This window comes from Rhamphochromis sp. 'chilingali', assembly GCF_963969265.1.
Source record: "Rhamphochromis sp. 'chilingali' genome assembly, chromosome: 1".
Taxonomy (NCBI): Eukaryota; Metazoa; Chordata; class Actinopteri; order Cichliformes; family Cichlidae; genus Rhamphochromis; species Rhamphochromis sp. 'chilingali'.
The window spans coordinates 25,475,031-25,492,667 of record NC_137929.1 but is presented as its reverse complement, the minus strand read 5'-3'; the positions used below and the strand labels follow the sequence as shown (position 1 = coordinate 25,492,667).

The 17,637-nt window shown below is 42.6% G+C and overlaps 1 protein-coding gene and 1 long non-coding RNA gene across 2 annotated transcripts in view; one reads left to right on the top strand and one right to left on the bottom strand.

Annotated features, from left to right (window-relative positions):
• sema4f (sema domain, immunoglobulin domain (Ig), transmembrane domain (TM) and short cytoplasmic domain, (semaphorin) 4F) overlaps nt 1-6,165 on the top strand; it is a 58,924-nt gene extending 52,759 nt beyond the window's left edge. Inside the window, exons 4-15 of the mRNA XM_080896465.1 lie at nt 259-357; nt 738-846; nt 982-1,101; nt 1,198-1,349; nt 1,427-1,608; nt 1,918-2,059; nt 2,942-3,155; nt 3,404-3,513; nt 3,609-3,760; nt 4,001-4,056; nt 4,165-4,355; nt 4,473-6,165. Of these exons, the coding sequence (XP_080752591.1) occupies nt 259-357; nt 738-846; nt 982-1,101; nt 1,198-1,349; nt 1,427-1,608; nt 1,918-2,059; nt 2,942-3,155; nt 3,404-3,513; nt 3,609-3,760; nt 4,001-4,056; nt 4,165-4,355; nt 4,473-5,180 (2,235 nt within the window). The 3' untranslated portion in view covers nt 5,181-6,165. The remainder of the gene's footprint in view (nt 1-258; nt 358-737; nt 847-981; nt 1,102-1,197; nt 1,350-1,426; nt 1,609-1,917; nt 2,060-2,941; nt 3,156-3,403; nt 3,514-3,608; nt 3,761-4,000; nt 4,057-4,164; nt 4,356-4,472) is intronic.
• Nucleotides 6,166-9,060: 2,895 nt separating this feature from the next.
• Nucleotides 9,061-17,498, bottom strand: LOC308411511. Its single transcript, XR_013974401.1, has 2 exons — nt 16,554-17,498; nt 9,061-12,004 (listed from the first exon to the last, which is right to left on the bottom strand). It is a non-coding gene; the product is annotated as an uncharacterized lncRNA (long non-coding RNA).
• Between the last annotated feature and the right edge of the window lie 139 nt (nt 17,499-17,637).

The window sequence follows — 17,637 nt, the reverse complement described above, 5'->3', positions numbered from 1 at the left end:
AGGCAGAAAGTTAATGTTTATAACAAAACTTATTTATATATCAGTGTAGACCAAGACTATTTTATCATATAACATACCTATTGCCCTTTTTCACTCAGTGAAATCATTCTTAATCCAATGTGAATTTAACTCTTATTAAACATGTGTAATTATGAACATATTTGCTGTATGTCCTGATTGTTAAACCGAGCTTAAAATGGATACAGTATCTTGCCTTCTATGTTGCCTTTATTTTTTACTGTTTGTCTCCCCCTGCAGGGCGACTGCAGGAACTACATCCGACTGTTGGAGTTCCTGGGAGATGGTCGCATCTATGTGTGCGGCACCTATGCTTTCGACCCTCAGTGTGCCTTCTTGGTGAGTGCGTCCATGCGCTTGTAGTTTAGCGACTGATGCATGATGATGACCTCTGACCCCGCTCAAACAGACAGACATACAGACAGGCGAGCCACAATATGGTTACATAATGGGTTTGAGTTTGCACATGCAGCATTAATGAGTGCAGATGGATCTCCCACACTTGTACCCATAATGCGTTTATACACCACCTGCAGTGAGGTCTAAAGACTTTTCCAGGCTTCAGCAACACCTTCTCACAGTAACTATTTTTAGGAGTTCATAATGAATGAATTATGAATGAAGCAGTGTAAGTTGCCAATAAGCAATCTGTGCGAGATCAGACAGAAAAGCCTGTAATTAATTAGGAAATATAAGTCCTTTGTTTCTCTTCTCTGCAGAATGCCACTACATTTACTCTGGAAGAAGTTGATGGAGTGGTGAGGATGGAGTCAGGGAAGGGAAAGTGTCCTTTTGAGCCTAGTCAGCATTACACAGCTATTATGGCAGGTAAGTACCACTGTGTGTGATTGACTGATTAAGTTTCCTGGTCAAAATGAAAATTTTAAACAAGATTTTTTAAGCTCTCTTGATATCTTTATATAAAATAAACGTTGTCCTTTCTCTCATTTTTTTGCCTTTTAGATGGTCTCCTTTACACAGCAGCTACCAGCAACTTCCTGGGAACACTCTTCGACATCTCCCGGGCAACGGGCCCTGAGCAGGAGCGCATCCGAACTGAACGATCCATCAACTGGCTCAGCGGTAAGAGACACATTTGCCCACAGTCACACATGCTGACCCCACACTTTCCCACAAGGATAATTAGAACTGTGTGTCTGCGGGTGTTTTTTCTCTCAGACCCAGAATTTGTCAGCTCCGCTTTCATAGAGCAGTCCGCAGGAAACCCGACAGGAGACGATGACAAAATCTACTTCTTCTTTAACGAGGTGGCCAAAGAGTATGACTTCTACACCAAAGTCAAAGTACCCAGGGTGGCCCGGGTCTGCAAGGTAACCCACTGTCTTGACTGAATCATTGATCCCTATATATGATTGAATCCCTGTTAAGATTACCTCTGTCTGTTCAGTCTGATGTGGGAGGGATGAAGACTCTGCAGCGACGTTGGACCACCTTTCTCAAGGCACAGCTGGTGTGCGAGGACAAGCCCAGCGGCCAGCGCTATAACGTCCTAACTGATGTTTTCACCATGCAACATATTCCAGGCGACCCCAGCAGCACACACTTCTATGGACTGTTCACCTCCCAGTGGTAAGCCAAAGAGTAACCAAGAGGCCAGAGCAGAGCCTTGGCCATACGCGATATTGTAACACTGGAAATGTAGTTTCTTGCTGTTGTAGACAAATATAGATGATCTATCAGTGGATATGGTGCAATACAGGCTCATTCACAGTTTTCAATTGCATGATATAAAAAGTATAAATAAGCATGAAGCTGTTTACTTGCTGTAGCTTCATGCTTATTTTCCAAAAAAAGATGTGATTTTACTCTTTTTTAAAAAATGAACTTTTTCCTTCCATACTTAGCATCATGCTAAACATTTATTTTCCTTTCTCACAGGGAGCAAGTAGACCTGTCGGCCGTGTGTGTTTTCAGCCTACCTGACATCAGCAAAGTGTTGGATGGTCCATTTAAAGAGCTGAAGAAAAGCTGCGACAACTGGATCAATCATGAGCCGATCCCCTCACCGCGGCCTGGCCAGGTATTAAACTGCACTTTCACATTTTCGATGATTTACACTGCTTTTCTGAATCTAAATATGGCAGCCCGCAAACATCACGGATGATTTATTGTTGTTGTAGAAGATTTTACAATCTAAATAATGCTTGGTTTACACTGAACATCCTCTTTAAAGTTCAGAAAGGAGGAGACATTATGTGAATTTGTCTAGTGGATGTTTAGGAATCATTTCTTTGATCCAAGGCGTAACTTGTTTGGTCCAATATTTTTTTATCCTGCCAAAAATACTTGATCTGTTTGGCATTTAAAACTGAGGTTAAATGAGGTTTGTTCTCTTTTATTAGCAACGTGTCCTTCTGGATATGATCCAAAGATACTCTTTTACTCTGACCTTTTCCCAAAAGGTCAGAGTAAAAACACAGTTTCTTTAATCTGTGAGAAGTTAGTGAATATGTTTGGTGTACATATATTTATTTTAACAGTTATATTTAACAGGGTGGCACACATGTTCAAAAGTACAGCCATCTGTTTATCTTAATTTTAGCCATCTATTCAAGTACAGGCTGATTTTCAATCCTCTGTTCAGATTTTAGTTCCACAAATCTTCATCCAGTGCATTTATAATGTGAACTCTGATGAGGCGGATGTATAGACTTTATAACATTTGGTTTTGCAAGAGTTCTCAGCTGTATATATTAAAAAATAATAGATGAAAATAAATTCCAGGTTAAATTTATACCTTAGTTATTTCTAAAAACATGATATCTTCACATTTTAAAGGAGGCACATATGAAATATTGTGAAGCCCTCTGGAAGTTCAAACTTTAAATGTACCATGCATGCATTTTATTTGACTTTACTACCATAAATTACTAAGACACACCCTTTCCTTTCTTTATAATAGTGTTTAAACAGTGCATTAAAGGCTGAGGGCTTTGAGTCCTCGCTAAAACTTCCTGACAAGGTGCTGACATTTGTGAGAGACCACCCTCTGATGGAGAACAGTGTGACTGCAGCATCCCTGCTGGTTCGAAAGGGAATCAGTTACACCAAACTGGCTGTAAATCTGAAGGACGGCAGCGAGGAGCGGAGGGCAGCAGTGCTGTATCTAGGAACAGGTGAGAGATCAGACAATAGAGACGACAGGAGGATATAGAAATTGTAGTGCGTTTAAAATTGTAGTTAATGTAGGCAGCTCCCTAAAGCTGAACTAAGATACAGATAAAGATAATGGTCCTTAGAAATTAAATACTGAAGTCAATGCAAAATTGATAAAAACCTAAACTTTCACAAGTTGTATTAGAAGTTGTGACACGAATGTGAAATAATTAAATAAATAAAAATAAATAAAAAAAATGTGTTGCAGACCGTGGGGAGCTCCACCAGGTGGCAGTAGTGGGCCAGAATGTCACCTTACTGCAGGAGACTCCTCTGTTCACATCACAGGAACCTGTTAACAATATATTACTGCACAAGGTAGAGCGCACGTGCGTGTACATACACATACTATAAGCACAGCCGTGCTTCGTTCCATTTCTCAGCGATTCTGCAACTGTTCTCCGTGTTTGCAGGGCCACGCTCTGGTGGGCAGCCCTCTGTCTCTGGCTCATGTCCAAGCTGAAGGCTGCGCTCTGTATCGCAGCTGTGAGGTGTGCGGCAGAGCCAGAGGACTGGGCTGTGTGTGGAGCACAAAGGAGGAAGCCTGCAAGCAAACAACAGAAGAGTGAGTACTACAGGAATATCACAATGAATTGGAAATTTTCCAGAAAAATGGAAATGAAAGGCAGGCAGCAGCTGTATAAGGTTATAAAATACCACAGTGACCCATTTTTATTCCAGCAATACTTTCGTGTACCAATGTTTTCCTAAGGAAAAAAAAATGGAAATGTAATACAGAAAATTGAGCTATATGTAAGAAGCGTTTATAACATATAATATGTTATAATTTTGCCCTTGTGTGCAGGCCCGGTCCCGGTGATGTGGTAGACGCTGCCTTAAAAAAGTGTAATGTAGCAGAAGGTAAGTTTATACTTTCATTTAAGATAACGTGATCGTCGCTGTCCAGTGTGATTGTGAGTGAAAATGCCTCTGCTGTTGTTAATCAGCTGTTATCGCCCTCCGCTCTAGGTCGCTGCAATCCGTCGCCCCAAGTGCTGCAAGTGTTCCGGGGCCTGCGCCTCTTGTTGTCGTGCGTCCAGCTGTCCCCTCGGCCCTGTAGCTGGGAGTATCCTCCCCACAGACACACCAGGCAGCACAACTCTGACCTGGAGGTGGTTGTCACTGACGACAATCTGGGAAACTATGTCTGCACGTGCCAGGTATGAAGCTACGAGGCAGGCCTGTGTTTGCTTTCCTTTTGTCATTTTTTGTTGTTTTTGCTTTTTTTTTTGAAAATAAGGACTTTTTTTTTTGTCTGTGCTATTTCTCTCATCTAGGAGGGGGGGCCGGCAGTCAGAGACCCCACCCCTTGCCGCAGAGCAGCCTATTACCTGACACTAGAAGCTCCCAGTGTCGAAAAAGTATCAACATCCGAAGGTCGTCATATCCTGGCCTTGTACATATTTGCCATCTTACTAGTTTTAAGTTTTGTCGCCGTCCTTATCTTCTTTGTGAAACGGCGGTGTGGGATTGCCCACAACCTGCCAGATAATTCGTTGTCATCGGGAAAGGGGCGGGACTTGCTGGGTTCCTCGGCCACTCCTCAATCTCCCAGCAGCTCCAGCCTTTTCTCGGATGGATTCCGGATGGCGGAAAAACGAAACGGGACGGCGACTTCGACCACAACAACCACGCTCCTTAGCAACCATGGAAACGGTGGGCACAGTTACAGCGACACTCTGATAAGCAGCAACTCCAGCAACGGCCATGGGAATTCTCTGTACGCCAACTGCAACACGAGCGGCAGCGGGAGGAGGCTTGGCCCTGAATTTCTATCACCAGATATGCTGGACAGAAGGACGGGGGAGCGGGAGAGAGTGAGGTCTGAGGGGGGAGAGAGAGAGTCAGGGGAGGGGGAAGAGGTGGAGGAGGGTCTGAGGGATGGGTTGGGGGAAGGAATGAAAAGACTAGAAGAGGAGATCTCCAACTTTACCATGTTTAAATCACCAGCACCGCTGGCTAGGTGTGAAGAAAGTTCGATATGAAAATGTTCGATACCATTTTGCATCCTCCAAAAAACCTGAAAACTACTGGAATCAGTGCAAAGTGGCTACTGCCAAATGCCTTTGAATACGAGCTGTGACGTGAGAGAGACTTCAGAGATTTATGAGAAATATAACTTTATGTCCAAGCATGTGAGAGAGACCTGTTATGCACAGAGAGAGCTGCAGGACAGAAATCATATGACAGTGTTGGTATAGACTTCTTATAATGAGTAACTCAGGATGAGAGCTGTTGCCGATGTACATATAAATGTAAATATGAGCAGTGTGAACAGGTGATAATGGACTTGAAACTGAGCGATTACATAATTCTAATATTACAAAGAATCAAAGATGAAACGTCTACATCTGTAGACATGGAAAAGCCATATTGTCTTTCTCCTTAACCCCTGTTGTTGTTTGCTCTCATTTGCTTCTCCTGGAAAGGAAAAGTGCACTTCTCTCTCACCGCCTGTCTCTCTTTCTCTTGCTGTCTGTGCTTCTCTTTCTCACACACACCACTTGAATCTCAAAACTCGATGGGTTCAAAGGCACCAAAGGACTGCTGAGCCATAGACTGCCCGGTCAGACCTGGGCCTCAAACAGAGAAACGTCACTGACAGAGATTTAGAACCATAAATTCACTGAGGAGCCTTCACATGGACTGCAGTGACTGTGACGGGGCTGTCCCTTTCTGCTCTGCCGAAGATGTGCAGAGGCTGATAGGTTCAAGGTCCGTCAGACTTGTGTCACTGTGGAAAAGTGTAGTTGCAGCGAAGACGCGAGAAACTGAATGCTGCTTTCTGTCACTGCTCAGATTCACCATCACTGAGACAGAAGTCGTTCAAAGGATATGAAATTCATTTCAGTCTCTAGGAATGGACCTTATAGACTCAAAGACACCATCACCTCATGTTGTGAGTGTGGATTTTAACATAAAGTGTATTGTTTTGTCACGTTGTTTTGTAATAAAACATTTAAAAAGTTATTATCCTGTTGCCGTACTGTCTGCTAAAAGCATGGATGTGGGGACATGTAACAAATAGTGACGTGTCCTTCTTTTGAATGCACAAAGCAGCTTCTGTGCCTCATGTCTGTGTAACTGTCTTCGCCGTAGTGTGTATGTGGTCCTGTTTGTGTCTATGACTGAGTGTGGGTACCTTGGTACATGAAATACATGGATTATATTACACCGTTGCAAATGCATCCTTTCATTTTTCAGTTCTTTAACTATACAGTGATGAGCTGTAAAGTTAATCAATTTCCCACGTGTCTGCTGTAGAGCTTTGACTTCCAATAATTCATCATTCATACAATAATGTTTTGTTTTGTTTTTTGCTCACATGCTAAGGTAATGGGTTGCATTTATTTATATAGCACTTTTCAAGGCACCCAAAGCGCTGTATAATTCCACTATCATTCACTCTCACATTCACACACTGGTGGAGGCAAGCTTCAGTCAGTCTGCCCTGAGACTGAATGTGTCCTTGGGTGAAGTGTCTTGCCCAAGGACCCCTGAGCCACGGTCGCCCCAAGGTTTCAAAATGCTGTACAAACAGTTTAGAAATAGAGCTCAGAAATCCAAAGAATCCAAGACACATGAGAACAAGATCATAGACAACAAGAGACAACTCGACAAAGTGCAATGGGCGACTGAGACAATATATTACATAAAAAGGTGACTATAGAGACACAGTTGAAAAACTTAATAATAAAGAACCTAAGAATCATCCTGATGATCTTTAATAATAAAAAACTGACAGGACCAAAAAACACAAAACACTGGGTCAGCAATCCAGGACCATGACAGCATTGTCAAGCTAAAAGTACTGCCCAACTGACTGATTTGATTCAGCACCAACATATAGTTGTTACTTGACATGAAGCCTATCTGCTCAGGAAAGAGAGCCTGGGCTGTGCATACTCTGCTGATGATCTGACTACTGAGAGTGAAGTGTCTGGAAGGAGTCACTACAGGGAACTAGTGAAAGTGTAAATAAAGACGCAGCACTCTACTCCTCATTCTCCCTGACAATATTAGCCTTACTTTCCTTCACGTAATTCTCAATGTTTTCCATAAATGTGTCAATTCAAGGAAAACCATCAGGTAAAATTTTCGCAGATTTCTTCAGTCACGCCCTGGTGAATCAGCAGGCAGCTGATCAGTAGTGTTTTTGTTCCTCTCTCTCTCCCCCTCTCTCGCCTGGGTGGAACTCGTTGCAGGTTCACGTCCTCGGCCCACGCACCTGTGAAGAGGAAACACCTGTGCCTCATTATCGCTGTCAACGTTTAAACCAGAGGATGGCAGCTACTCATCGCTGGATCGTCGTGTGACTCAAAATATAGTTGATAGCTCTTGCTGGTTCTGTGCCTTTGTGCTAATGTGTATCCTCTACATAGATTTCCTGGATCTGTCACTGTGTTTCCTGAGAAGATTCTTATTGTGAGTGATTGGAGATTGGCTGGCAGCGAGCAGTGTGTGACCGAAGAGGAGAGAATGTTTTTTCCTGTCTTCCCCTCTCTGGATTTGCCAGAGCCCTTGCCACTGTCACCGCTGCTGTTTGACTGAGGAAGAATAAAGTAGTCGTGGTAAGCCAATCACACGATCACTTTAAGATGACAAAGCAACAAGGTGATAGATACCAGTTTTTAAATTGTGTTGATAGGCCACGTAAAACCAGAGTCATGATAAACAATAGATACGGTGTTTTTTCCTTAATAGTTTCGTCATGTTTACTGTCTAAGGACAGTGCTAGCAAGCACTCTGCTTATGACCAAAAAACAAAAAAAATAGTCCGTTCGTTTTGGTGGAAAAATGCACCATGTCAACCAATCAAAAAATGATATGGCAACATGATATCTGGTTGTTTAGGAAAAGGGGCAAGTTTTGGAAGTGACGGCGAGAGAAAGAAATACAGCAGAAAAAGAGAGAGTGAGTTTTGAGGTGTGAGAGATTTGTGAGGTTTAGCGTGTTTGTAGTGTGTAGTTGGTCTTGTGTAGTTAATGTGTTGTGGATAGTTTTGTGTTGTGTGTCAGAACAATGAGGTGACTACTGTCTCCAGGTAGAATCAGGAGTGATACACCTGCTGCAGTCAGACCTGCAGGCATCAGGCTGTGATGTTCTCCTTTATACTGGACAGAAATTATTTTTTTGAAGTGGCACAAATAATTTGTGTGGCATCTTATTGAATGTAGAACAGCTGATTGTTCTGTAAATAGTTTGAAATGGTTAGTTAAAAAAGGGTAAAAGGTAAATGGATGCAAATAACTTTGTTTCCTAAATTTGTGCATATGATTTTAAACTCATCCCCAAGTGGAGGAGTTTAAGTATCTCGGGGTCTTGTTCGCGAGTGATGGGAGAAGGGAGCCGGAGATCGACAGACGGATTGGTGCTGCAGCCGCAGTGATGCGGACGCTGCACCGGTCCGTCGTGGTGAAGAGGGAGCTGAGTGTAAAAGCGAAGTTCTCAATTTACCGGTCGATCTACGTCCCTACCCTCACCTATGGCCACGAGCTGTGGGTAGTGACCGAAAGAACGAGATCGCGGATACAAGCGGCAGAAATGAGCTTCCTCCGAAGGGTGGCTGGCCTCTCCCTTAGAGTTAGGGTGAGAAGTTCGGCCATTCTGGAGGGGCTCAGAGTAGAGCTACTGCTGCTCCTCCACATCGAAAGGAGCCAGTTGAGGTGGTTCGGGTATCTGACAAGGATGCTGAAGGAAATTGCCTTCCCGGGTTTCCTCCGTGGCGTGAGCGATAAGCAGAGTTTGTCCTTTCCTTATAAGACTCCTAATTATTCAAAGTAACACTCAGGTATGCCGTTCAGCGGGGTTAGTTACGATATCGGGAGCAGCTAGGAGAACAAAGTGATACAGAAACTGTTCAGATTGCTTTCCCAGAATCAACTCAAAGGTTTATTTGATACACAGCAGTTTATATAGAGAAAAAAAAGGTTCGTGTGTCAGCTTTCCCAGTTCAAACCGGTACAGACTAAATAAGGAAACGTCTTCCTGCCTTCTGAGCAAAGTATCCCTTGTGTAGTTTATCAGTTCAGCTATAATTTATGATCATCCCAGCAAAATACACTCCTAGACATAAAATACAGAGTTCTTTCATTAGTGAATTCTGAGACAAACCACCTAGCCTTTAACGAGCCTTTTTCTAAGAGATAAGGAAGGGAGGATGGGAGTAAGGAAGTGGTCTCATCTCTGTGGTGTTTTCGACCTTGGGGTACCAGCTTGTGAGTCCTACACATTAATTCTTGGGTCACAGAGAAAGAGAAAAACAACTAGTAGATGAGCCTTATTGAGTAACAGTTTTCCTGTATAAAACAATATCCCGTAAATGCTTACCGTGGTATCAAAATATCATAACAGTTCTCCCCTTTTATCATGTAATGATAACATAGTATAAAGACAGAATGTAATAACATAATATAAAGATAAATCATAAATGTGAAACAAATCATAAATGTGAAACAAATCATAAATGTGCCTTCGAGTGAGCTTAATATCAAAATCTTAAAAAGAAGAAAAGAAAAAGAAGAAAACGTCAGTCTCTTCTTTGACGATTGAGTAATTCACAATCTAATGCTCAATACATACATCAGGATCATCATTGATGACATCTGACACATAATCTGGGTCAATTTGTGCCAATTGCAAATACATTGAAGTAGCTGTAGTAGTAGCTATACGGGTTATTATTGAACGTACACAGGGTACCACACAACAGGCAATAATCATCAAAAACAAAATAATACATGCTACAATGGTTACAAAAGCTACAATTAGTTCCTTCCATTTTCCAAACGTGTCCTGCAGCCACTTGTCTAGCCACTGACCGTGACCTGCATTGGCTCTTAGTTCTATCTGCAATGCTTCAAGTTTATTCATAGCTAGTGTGAATGAACCGTTAGGGGCGGTATTATTGGGAATGAAAGTACAACAAACATCTCCGAACATCGCGCAAACACCTCCTTTCTCAGCTAACAGCATGTCTAAGGCCATCCTATTTTGCATGGTCATTAAAGAGGTAGCCGACATCTGTTCTCCTAGGGCCTTAAGGGCCGTATTGGTCAAATTAGTAAGTCTTTGCTGATTGTAATAAACATAATTGATCCAGGCTACATTTTTGTTTACCTGTATATGCGGTATTAGTGAGACAAACCCTGCGGATATTTCCCCTTGTGCCTTCAATTCCCTTGGTATCCCGCGTGGAACCCCTATAGCATCTATGTAAACGTTATGTGAGTAAGTGGAGCGTCTTGTACGTTTGCTGGATACAGGCAGATCTGAGGTTTGTTGTATTAGTAGTTCTTGAGCTAAAGTTACTAGACCGCAGGTACCGGTCCAATTAACAGGTAAAGCCACTCTAAGGGTATTATTGCACATCCAATAAGCATGTGGGATTGGTCTGGTCAGGCGCGAAGCTGTAAAGCCTTTTAATATGCCTCCCCAGTACGAGTCGTTTAGTGTGTTGGGCGAATGCAGGATTGTGGAGTTATCTGAATGCGTACTTATATATGCATATAGATAAAAAAACATATGTCTATGTTGTGTCCTGTCAACACTCGCTGCTAGCCATGTTTCGTTACAGCGTGCTCCTGGAGAGTCAGAAAAAAATGTATAGTTTTGCGCGTCATAATTTATGTTTTCAAGTTTTGGTCGGTGTATGCATGTCATCAAGATATTTGCGTGATGGCGCACCTGTTTTGGGGGCGAGACAGGTTCAGTGCGGTCTTCGGGGCGCTTCATTGGGTTACAGGGGTGGGTAGAGTCGTTAATCATGCTGACATCCTTACTAGAGACTTGTCCTGTGTATATGAGTAAACAATCTAAAGGACTTAGTTCTACTCGCACCGCTTCAATCAGGGTTACTGTTAAGGGCCCCTTTTCATCATTTTTGAATAGCATCTTTGTCAGGGGAAAACCTGAGATTGGGTATCCCACTATAACCTGTTCTGGATTACCCTTTGAACAGACATAACAATTGCTGTTTCCTAAATCACGAGCAGCTGTTCTAGCATTTTCATACCAGGAGTTGACTCCTACTCTAGAGGGTGCATAAAATGGTTTATTAGTGGCGTCTATGTTGTCATTTACTCATTTTAGGGAACGTTAAGAGTGCATTAATTAGGTGTCTCGCAAAATAGAGCATCAAGTATCGTCAGCAAAATATGACCTGCAGAAATGTGAACATGGTTGCAGTTTACAATACAAAATAGCAAAGAAAAATCCTAAGGTTAATGCGATAAGTATGATGAATAACCTAAATATATAAGAAAAACAGTTCTTCAATCGTCTTCTGGCCTGGTCCCAGGTTCGAGAGACATCGAATAAGCGCCGTATGATGACAATGGGCATTTCATTTTCTTCATTATCAGGATGGAGTGAGTCTAGCTTTATCAGGTTAGACATCATGTGGTACTTTTGGCTTTCTATTCCTGCTGGATGTTCGAGTACCTTGCTGTGGCTCTTTCAGACGTTGTGTGTTAATCAGTGATTGCGTGTGTGCACTGGATCCGGGCGCTGGCTCGCCTGAGATGTCATCTACCCGTGTGTGTTTATTTGCTCTAGTTCCGGGCGCTGGCTCGCCGGAGATGTCGTCTGCTTGATCCGACGCCTGAGATGGTCCGATTGGGCTGGTCTTAACCCTGCTGGCATGAATCCACTGAGGTTGTCCATCTGTTAGGATGCTGGTTCTCGTCACTGCCAGTACAGTCTGGGGGCTGGAAAACGCGGCCTCCCCGAGTGTTCTTGGTTTTAGTGACTTCACTAGCACCGCGTCCCCTGGTCTCCACTTGTGGGTTGGATCTGTGGAGGGGAGAGGCTGGGAGAGACAAACTTTCTGATAGTTATTATTCAGTGTTTCTACCAGATTGTGGACATAGTCGGACAATGCAGTGTCTATGTCCCCTTCCAATAGCGGTGCCCCTCTGGAAGCTGACCATGGTGTTGGAAATGGTCTTCCCATGATTATTTCAAATGGAGATAATTTGGTTGCTGCGGATGGAGTCATTCTAATCTCACAGAGGATTTGAGGAAGTAGTTTGATCCAGGTCATTCCTGTTTCTATCATTGCTTTAGTCAGGCGATTTTTTATGGTCCTATTCATTCTTTCTACAACTCCTGAACTCTGAGGATGGTATGGCACATGATATTTCCAGTCTATTCCTAGAGTTTTAGTACACTTTTGAATTACTTCTGATGTAAATGAAGGTCCTCTATCACTGTTAATTTGGTGAGGTATTCCGAATCTGGGTATTATTTCATTGCACAACTTTTGACAGACTACTTCTGCAGTTTCTTTTGAGGTTGGATAAGCTTCTACCCATTTACTAAATTGATCCACTATTACCAGTAAGTACTTGATGCTTCCTTGTGCTGGCATGTGTGTGAAATCAATTTGTAATGTATGAAATGGAAAATCTGGTTGTGGTAAATGCTGATGTTCTGCTTTTGGTCTTCCTACATTAGTTCGTGCACATGTTAGACAGGTTGCTAATATGCTTTTTACTGCATGCAATGTTTTCTCAATTACAAATCTTGATTTTATTGCCCCTATTACCCCTCCCTGTCCGACATGACTCACACCGTGAAAATGTCGGACAAGGACTGGCAGCAGGGAAGATGGGAGGGCAATCAAACCCTCAAGGTTTTTATATAGGCCATCTCTGTCATCTAAGGTACAGCCATTATTCTCCCAATAGGTGTAATCACAGGCAGATGCTTGCGCTTGTATGAATTTTAAATCAACATTTGTTTCGAAATAGTCTGGGAGTGTAACAAGTGGCAGCTGTAGGGGCACAGATAATACTTCCTGTGGAGGTGGGAGCTGCGATGCAGCTGCAGCCTTGGCTGTCACGTCTGCTAAGGCATTACCTGTTGCTTCGTCTGTGTCAGCTGTACTGTGTCCTTTCGTTTTTACAACTGCAACGGCCGATGGCAGCTGTATAGCCTGCAAAAGTCTCTGCACAAGATCAGAATTAGCAATCGGTTTTCCATCAGCAGATCTAAATCCTCTTTGTCTCCACAATGTGCCAAAGTCATGTACGACGCCAAACGCATAGCGGCTGTCTGTGTAAATTGTCACACGCTTATCCAAATGGAGCTCACAGGCGCGTATTAAAGCCATGAGCTCTGCTTTTTGTGCTGAGTGAAATGGTAATGAGTGAGCCTCTAGTATGATGTCAGGCAATGTCACCACTGAATAGCCACAAAGAAATGAGTTGTCATTCGGCCTTGAACAGGACCCGTCCACATAAACCGTGGCTGAGTCTGGGATAGGTGTTTGCTCTAAATCTGGACGTGGTGCTGTGGATTCCTGTATACGTGTCATGCAGTCATGAACGTCAAGCCTGTCTGAGCCATCCTGTCGGTCAGAAGAACACAGCATATGGATCAATAAATGTGCTGGCGAATTGGGTGTGCTGCTTGCTTTTATGGTGAGGTTTGCTGTGGAGGTCAGTGTAGCTTCATAACCTGAGCGACGTTGTGCAGTCATGTGTTGTGTAGTTATGTTTGCTAGAATGGTCGTGACCTGGTGATTGGTGTGTAGAATAGTGTCATGTGAGAGTGTAAGCTTCTCGCAGTCCCTTATCATGATAGAGCAAGCTGCTACTGCTCTCAGGCAGGCCGGCATCCCCTGAACTACTGCTGGCAATACCTTTGAATAGAAGGCTACTGGACGGTAGCCACTGCCATGCTCTTGGGCCAGTACACCTGTGCAGGTCGTGCCGTTCTCTGTAACGTACAGATGGAAAGGTAAGTGGTAGTCAGGCAGACCCAAACAAGGGGCGGAGGTCAGCACTCCCTGTAATGCATTGAAAGAGGCAGTCATTTCTGTGGACCACAGTATTCGAGGAGGCTTGTCTTTTTTACAACAGTCACGCAGAATGTGGTCATGAAAAGAACAGTCTGGTATCCACTGTCTGCAATAGTTCACCATGCCCAGCAAGGACAACATTTCCTTCTGTGTAGTGGGACGAGGGACAGAGGTCACAGCTTTGACCCTGTCTGCAGTCATGGAACGTTTTCCGTGAGACAGTGTGAATCCCAAATATTGAACAGAAGTCTGACAGTACTGCATTTTCTTTGCAGATGCTTTGTGGCCAGTCTTTTGGAGGTGCTGGAGAAGCATGTGTGTAGCAGTTTGACATAGTTTTTCACTCCGAGCACAGAGGAGGAGGTCATCCACATGTGGATCAGGGTGCAGCCCTGGAGGAGTGAAGCACCATTGAGAAAGCAGCAGAGCTGTCTATCATGCCTTGGGGCAAACGAGTCCAAGTGTACTGCTTATTTCTATGTGTGAATGCAAATAACGGCTGTGTATCTTCATGCACAGGCACTGAGAAAAAGGCAGAGCATAAATCCACCACAGTAAAATGTGTGGCTGTGGATGGAATACATGTCAATATGCTGGGGACATCTGGGACCAGAGGTGGCAAAGGGATAATGACTGCATTAATTTGTCTTAAGTCTTGTGTGAAACGCCATACGCCAGGTTTGTTAGGCTTTGGCACAGGATTGACAGGAGTATTATATGGAGATACTGTAGGCTTTATTACTCCTGTAGTCTCTAAATCTCCTATCATGACATCTAGGGCTGCGGCTTTTTCGGCAGAAATGGGATGTTGCTTGACATATACTGGCTTATTGTTTTTTTTTTTAGCTGTGCGTGATAAGGTATACAGTCAATAAATCCTATATCATTCTCACTTTTTGACCATAATGTCATATTCTGGTATTCAGCTGGCAATGTAACTGCAGAAATAGTACAGTGGATAGGGTAGGTTAGATGTATGTGACGACATATTTCGTAACCTATGTCTGAGTTATGTAACAAAATCACTGTTTGACCTTCACTTGTGTGAGCAGTTATCATGTTGTTGAACAGTGTGAGAGAAACAAAAGTGTGGCTCCCAGTCATGGGATTACCTGTTAGTGGCGTCTGTACACGTTTTTTTGGCACAGTGTGTGACATAGAGTACCGGACAAAAAGGATGTTGAGTTCATTCTCTGCTGAGGGTCCAGCTGACACAGAGGATGTTCCTTCTCCATCATGTCGGTACATAGGGCAGAGAAAACATAAGCTGTTATCAGTGTCAGCAAACATTTCACACTTTGTGTTAAATTAAATACACAAATTCATTTTTGCTTTGGGTGTCTGCGGCTGCTGGAAAACTGAGCTAAATTTGCACCTCTAGCTTGTCCAACAGTGCATAAAGCGTTTTATGAATACTAGGATAGATTCATCAGGCTTCTGTTTACACATAGTTACTGCATTTAAGTCAATTTTGTCTCTGGACATTGTTAGCAGGAATTTCTTTAGATTCTTAAAGAAATCGGTGATTTTGTCATTATTTACCCACAAAAACTCTGCAGTTGTGGATGCTTTATCATGCTTTGGGTCTAATTCACCTATCTCTCTTATGAGTTGTGACTCGGTTACTCCAGGAATGCATTGACACAATATGTACCTGTAATCCGGACCACCCAAATGGTGATATCTGGTACTTCTCTGTAGTGCAGAGACAAAGGCTGTAGGATTTTTAAGAGGATTGGGAAGCTCTTTAATAGTTGTCACTAATTCTGAGATTTTAGGGGGCTGAATACAACACTGATCTCCTATTATCATAAAGGGGTAAGCGTCATTGACGTCACTAGATTTTGGGTTTGTTTGTTTACTACCGCGAGTGTTGGCGTGAGGACCTTTGTCATTCCGGCTTTGTTTTTCCTTTTTTCCTTTTAGATAAGTCTTTATTAAAGTTCGGGTAACAGGTATTTCTTTAGCTACCTCTAAACCTCTAGCTACGATATCGTGGCGTTTCATGTGGGTGTCTATTGTGGACACTGCCTGATGCAAAAGTTTTTCTTCATAGACGTCTAAATTGTTTTTCATAAGTTCCTCACATTCTTCTTTCAAAAGTTTTTCTCTCTTTCTATGTTCTGCTAATTCTTCCTCGCGGCGTATATATTGTTTTTCCTGATCTTGTTCAATTAGGTGTCTAAGATCCGTTGCATGTGATTCAGGTTCTGTGTCACTGTCTTTTAAGCTGGTTGGATCAAAGCGCTGACGTTGTTTGCATGCGGCTGCTGCAGCAACTATTAATTCGGTCTCATCTTCGTAAGGCGGCGGGGCTGTGGGCTGAATGGCTGAGCATGCAAGACTAGCTTTTCCCGCGGTAGATTTATTTTCTATGCTGGAGCCTGCACTAGTTTTATTTGATGTAAAAGTATCTACACCTGGTTCCGGTCCCTTTTTCCATAGCGGTAACATTTGATGCATCACGTCGCGGCATTCTATCATATATTTTCTACAGGACTTTTTAAGCAGACTACTTTTCTCATCACAAATGATATTCAACATTTCTACTGACCTGTTTTCTGGCGATAATCGTTCGGGATAAGGCTCCGGAAATAAATTAGAATGCATTGAACTTATAGTCCGTAAGTTGTAAACAAAGTCAGTCACATAAGCACTTCCGCATGTTCTGGATACGTAATCATGGAAGTCTTCGCCGATTCGTGGACGTGGGTTACACGTAACTGGAAATGGGAGTCGTACTGAGCTGTTGTTTGAGACTTTAAATTTAATTTTTGTTGGTTTTACAGGTAATTTTGATTTTTTTATCGGACTTGTCTGTGGTTTTTGAATTATTCTGACCCATGTTCAGTGATTTCCAGAGGGGTTTACACGCTTGAAGGATTTATGTTAGTATTTTCGCTGCGGCACAGCTGAGGTTACTTTAAATTTATTGCTAGCAATTTTTTGTTTGTGTGAGCAACTCTCACTTAGCGAGCAACTTCTCGCTTAACGAGCAACTTCTCGTAAAACAACAGGCAACTTCCTGTGTCTTTCTGCTTTTAATTTACTGCTTTTAACCCTTGTATGGTAATCGGATCTGTGAGACCCGTTTTCAGTTTTCTTTTGTTTTTTTTTTGTTTGTTTTTTTTTTTAACAAAATTAAATTTAATTATTTACTAGCTTTCTGTGAGTGAGCAACTTCTCACTTTTTAACGTACGTTTCAAGATAACAGGCAATCTTCCTGTGTCACTCTTTCTGAGCAACTTCTGACTTAACGAGAAGTATTTAAGACAACAGGCGACTTCCTGTGTCACTTTTTCTGAGTGAGCAACTTCTCACTTTTTAACGTACGTTTAATTAAACAATTAATTATTATTATTTTTTAAACAAAATTAAAATATTCAAGACAACAGGCAACTTCCTGTGTCCACCAACACCACACAAGGGTTAATTTACTTTACTCGGGGACTGAGGAAGTCAGTCAGTGTATCTCTCTGGATCACTAAGTGAAACTTCGTCAGCATATCCCGTTTTTTATGGATCGATCACTGAGAGAGGTATAATAGGTCTTTATATAAATATGAAAGACGCATATTTACCTTCTGTCAGGAATCCCACTTCTGACACCAAAATTGAAGGAAATTGCCTTCCCGGG